The sequence below is a fragment of the Nannospalax galili genome, unplaced genomic scaffold, assembly GCF_000622305.1.
Source record: "Nannospalax galili isolate Female #2095 unplaced genomic scaffold, S.galili_v1.0 scaffold312, whole genome shotgun sequence".
Lineage (NCBI taxonomy): Eukaryota > Metazoa > Chordata > Mammalia > Rodentia > Spalacidae > Nannospalax > Nannospalax galili.
Window position 1 is genome coordinate 10,416,308 of NW_008335967.1, and position 4,737 is coordinate 10,421,044.

The following is a 4,737-nucleotide window of genomic DNA, read 5'->3' on the forward strand; positions in this document are numbered from 1 at the left end:
ACACACACACACACACACACACACATTTTAGGGTTCTCTTCTTCAGGCTTAAAAGCAGAAAAAAGAATGTGTTCAGTGGTTCTCTCATGTATTTGGTAGCTCTTGGGGTATAGCACTTTAGCTACCCAGAATGTGTGTTGCAGATGAGCTACTTCCCCCGACACACTTGTAATTAGTTAAGTAGTTTTGTATCAGTAGCATCTTTGGCCCAATGAGACTGATATTTGCATCAGAACTTTAGGCATCAACCATATTATGATTTGATAAAATTTTATTTGTAAAAGTATATGGTTATATAGTAATAATATAAAAAATAAAATATAAACCTATTCAGGGGCTCTGGTTTTAGACTCTATGCTGCCATAGCACACTAAGCATAGACTTCCTCTGGCCTTGCTCATGCTGCATTCACTGTGTTATGCATAGTAAGGGTGAAAGGGCTGGGAATGTGCAGGATATAGTGTTCACATGCAGTTTAGGAGAACCAGTGCTGAACAAGTACTTGGGACCCAGTAAAGCAGTATAACCCAAACTGAAGAGCTGTTTCTATTGTCAGTAGGAAATTTTAAGTGATAAAGAGCTCATTTGGATTGGGTTCGGTAAAGGAAAGTTATTTATTTTGAGCAGATGTGGAGTTAGAGATACTCAATGGTGAAGGACAAGGGAGAAATAGTGCAGTAGAAACACAGGGACAGTTTGTGACACTCAACCCTTATGACATGGACTGAGTCCTCCATGTGGAATAGAGCACCGCAAACCAGAATGCAAAAATACGCTGGGGAGGAGGACCTTGAAAGCCAAATAAGTAATTTGGGGTTATTACAAAAGAGAGATTTAAACAGCATATAAAATATTTTATCACAATATTAAGTATACATGCACAAACATTCACATTAGTGTGAAGCATATTTAAAAGTGAACACACAAGGTAAAGAGTACAAAAACACTCTCTACTACCTAAGTACTGGAACTCTCCCAGTGCTCCAAAACCCCATTTATAACCCCTTTTGGTCACAACTAATTAGCCTCTTCCCTCCTCTCCAAGAAAATAAGCATTAGTCTGACTTTTGTCCTCACCCATGCATCTCAATTGTTTTCAAGCATCAGTTGGATCACACAGTGTACACATTTTTGTGTCTGGTCTCTGTGATTGAATAGAATGTTAACAAGATTCATCTCTGTCACTCTGCACTTCAGTAATGCTTAAATTCTCATTTCTCTGTAGCAATTAGTCTTATGAGTCTGCCAGAATTTATTGGCCACCTACAGCTGTTGAACTTTTAAGATGCTTCCTAAAGAAGGAGATGATGCTCCCTTAACATTCTCTGTGTATCTTCCCTGGCCACTGCCTATAATTCTGCACGTAAGCCTGCACGTGAAGTGCTGGGTCATGGTATGTGTGTGCTTCCTGTTAGATGATGCCAAAGAATCTCTGAAATTTTCTCTTTCAGATGGAGCCTTTAGCCTCTTACCTGAAAGCAGGAGCACACCGTTTACTGTTTTAGTACCAATAGAATTTCACCACGTAATAGATTGGTATAATTTTTTAATCAAATGCCAGGCGTGGTGGCACACACCTTTAGTCCCAGCACTCGGGAGGCAGAGGCAGGCAGATCTCTGTGAGTTCAAGGCCAGCCTGGTCTACATAGTGAGTTCCAGGACAGCTGGGGCTACAGGGAGACCCTATCTCAAAAAGACCAAAAAAAGAAAAGAAAGAAAGAAAAAAATGATCAAGAGGGATAGAGAGATAGCTCAGTGGTTAAAAGCACTGGCTGCTCTTCTAGAGGACCTGGGTTTGGTTCCCAGCACCCACTTGGTGGCTAACAACTATGTAACTCCAGCTCCAGGGGATTCAGTGCTGTCTTCTTGTCTCAGTGGGCTTTTCATGACATGGGTATGCTTACAGACATGCAGGTAAAGCACTTATACACATAAAATAAAAATAAATGAATAAAATTTTAAAAGTTATCAAGAAATGATAATCAAAGAGTGTGTAGGAAAGAAAAGAAATGCTGGTCAGCATTCAGTCAGCATTGTGGATTCACCAGTGGGCTAGTAGTGCAGTGGCATGCCTCAACTTGAGAAATCCAGTAGCAGTTCAGGTTGGGGATCTAGGTGCTAGAGGATAGCAGAAGAAAAGAGACCTGAGCCCTGGAGATGTAAGCAGGAACAGAGATCACAGCAAACACACTAGCGTGCAAAGGAGTTTTTAAGTTTAAAGATAGCCAAATACTAAGAAATTTAGCTTATTTCAAGAAAAGCAGTTTACCAAGGATATTTTTTCATTCAGAAAACATCATTTTGTTCTGTGTGGAAAAGTGCAGTAAGGAGTACATGTATTTTGTATGTGGAAAACTGACCTCAGTGTCTTAAGGGACATTTTGCTTTACCATATTAGATTTAACTTTTTGTGTGTGTTTTTTTTTTCTTCTTCTTCTTCTTTCTTTGTACCGTCTCAGGATCAAACACATATGAAGAGGCAGCTGCATATATTCAGTGTCAGTTTGAAGATCTCAATAAAAGAAAGGACACGAAGGAAATATACACCCACTTCACATGTGCCACAGATACAAAGAATGTGCAGTTTGTTTTTGATGCTGTAACAGATGTCATCATAAAAAATAACCTGAAAGATTGTGGTCTCTTTTAAGTTTTGCAGTTGATGGTAAAAATGCATTTTCAAACCAAATGAGTACTTATATATGGATCTCTCTAGACTAGAGTCTCCCAGCAACACAGAATGTAGTATACAGCAAATGCATCCTGGATCTGACCAAAGTTGTTCTGTTTTGTGTCTTTATCTGGACGTGATAAAAGGACCTGTCTTAAAGGTGAAAGAGGGTCCTGTGATGTGAAAGTGAAGTGTGGTGTGAAAGCTGGACTCTAGTGTATGGTGATTTCTGTGTAAGTGTAAATATGCAAATGTATGTAAGATGTATTTATAACTTTAATTTTCCACATTACTTTTAGGTTTTAAGAGTGGCAACTTACAATTCTAGTGTGATGGCTTTGGAAATAACATAAATATTAACTACCTTGTACTGAATGACAGACTATTACTGTGTTTGCCAGTTTTAAACAGCTTTATTTATGTTCATGTCCCTGTAAATTTTTAGGTACAGTGATTAATAGTAGGAAATGTCACAGCCCCTACCTTGATTTCATGTATACTTGTATTCATGAAAATGTTGTTTGTACGAACATTGCACAGACTATTTTAATAACATGATTTGTGCTCTAAATTTTATGTGTTTCATTGAAACAGTAAAGAGGGTGAGTACACCTACCTTTGGATCAATTATTTAAGCATCATATGCATTTTAATTTTTATTTAAAGAGTGCATGCTGCCCTGGTTCTATATTAGATTTGGTTTGAGAAACTAAAACTCCAGTTTTTTGAGGATATACGATCTTAGAATTCAAAACACTTAGTTTTTATTCCATTGGTCTGTTTTCACTTTTAATCTTAGTATCTGGGTGGTATTCATACCTCGCCTTACAGGTGGTACAGATTAATTTTCTACACTTTAAATAACTGCATTTTTATTTACAACTGAGTTGAGGTGGGTATTGAAAGAAATTTTTGTGGGTAAAAATTTTTAGCATATGAATTTTAAGACATTAATTTGTGTATTTCCTTTGGGAAATTCCTTGTACCTAGGCACACGTGATAGTTCCTTGTTTGGAAGATGGTAGAAAATACTCTATTGCTGATATTATGCAAGCTTTCAATTCATAAGTAACTAGTTTCAAGTTTATCACTCTATGCCAAATTATTTTTCCCCTTAGATACTCAAATTCCCTCCAGTTGCTTGAACTTACATTCTTTTTAAATTATGCTCTTATTTCTGACATTAAGTGAACAATTATACTTAGAAATTGAATAATAGTATTTAACAGGATCAGTGATTGTGTGTGTGTGTGTGTGTGTGTGTGTGTGCTCAAATAAGTGTTACATAACAGGAGATACTGAACTTTGCTAGCATTATTTTTCTTTTGATCATTTAAGTGTGTCTCTGTGGCCATGTTTCAGCAAAATGAGTAGCATTCCCTAGCTCATCTCTCCTTTTTCATTCATCCTGAAGAACTAAGTCTTTCAGTAAGCTTTGCTGGTAATACTTTCCCACTTGTGTTGTCATCTCCGTGGAGTCTTTTTGTTGAAGTACTTGCCTACGTAATTGTATGGAGAAGCAGAAACTACATTTGTATCTGTTTCCTACGTGGGATTTGTTCCCTTCTTTGTAATGTAAAGAAATTTAAAGTTATCAAAATTCTTTAAGTGTTAGTTAGATTCTTTTATGTGCCTTTCATGAAAGATATGTTTTCATTCATTTTACTATGGAAGACTTGTAAGGTCCACATTGTGAAGCTATGTATGAAATTTGACTATAATCTGGTAAATTTGAATGATGACAACTGTGGTGTAAAAGCCACAAAGAAGCACATATTGGTGACCATCATTGGTGAATTCCTGAACTTTACTCTGTGTACCTGTGTTACTAATAAAGCCTAATAAATTTAAATTTTTAAAATTTTACAAAATCTGTTGGCTGAACTCATTTTGTATTAAACTTTTGTTATCAGTATATGGTATCTTCATTTTTCTTTCACAATACTCTGTCTCTCTTTTTACAGTTACCAGTTTCAGAAGACTGAGTTTTCCCTTCCCAAGTGTTCTCATGCAGTATGGTGCCAAAATATGACCTTCCAGCCCCTTACAAAAATTCATCCCCAGCT

At 36.8% G+C, this 4,737-nt stretch overlaps 1 protein-coding gene across 1 annotated transcript in view; it reads left to right on the plus strand.

Moving 5' to 3' along the window:
• Positions 1-4,537, plus strand: part of Gnai1 (G protein subunit alpha i1) — a 114,668-nt gene extending 110,131 nt beyond the window's left edge. The window contains exon 8 of the mRNA XM_008830785.3: positions 2,460-4,537. Coding sequence (XP_008829007.1) covers positions 2,460-2,650 — 191 coding nt within the window. The 3' untranslated portion in view covers positions 2,651-4,537. The remainder of the gene's footprint in view (positions 1-2,459) is intronic.
• The last annotated feature ends 200 nt before the right edge of the window (positions 4,538-4,737 follow it).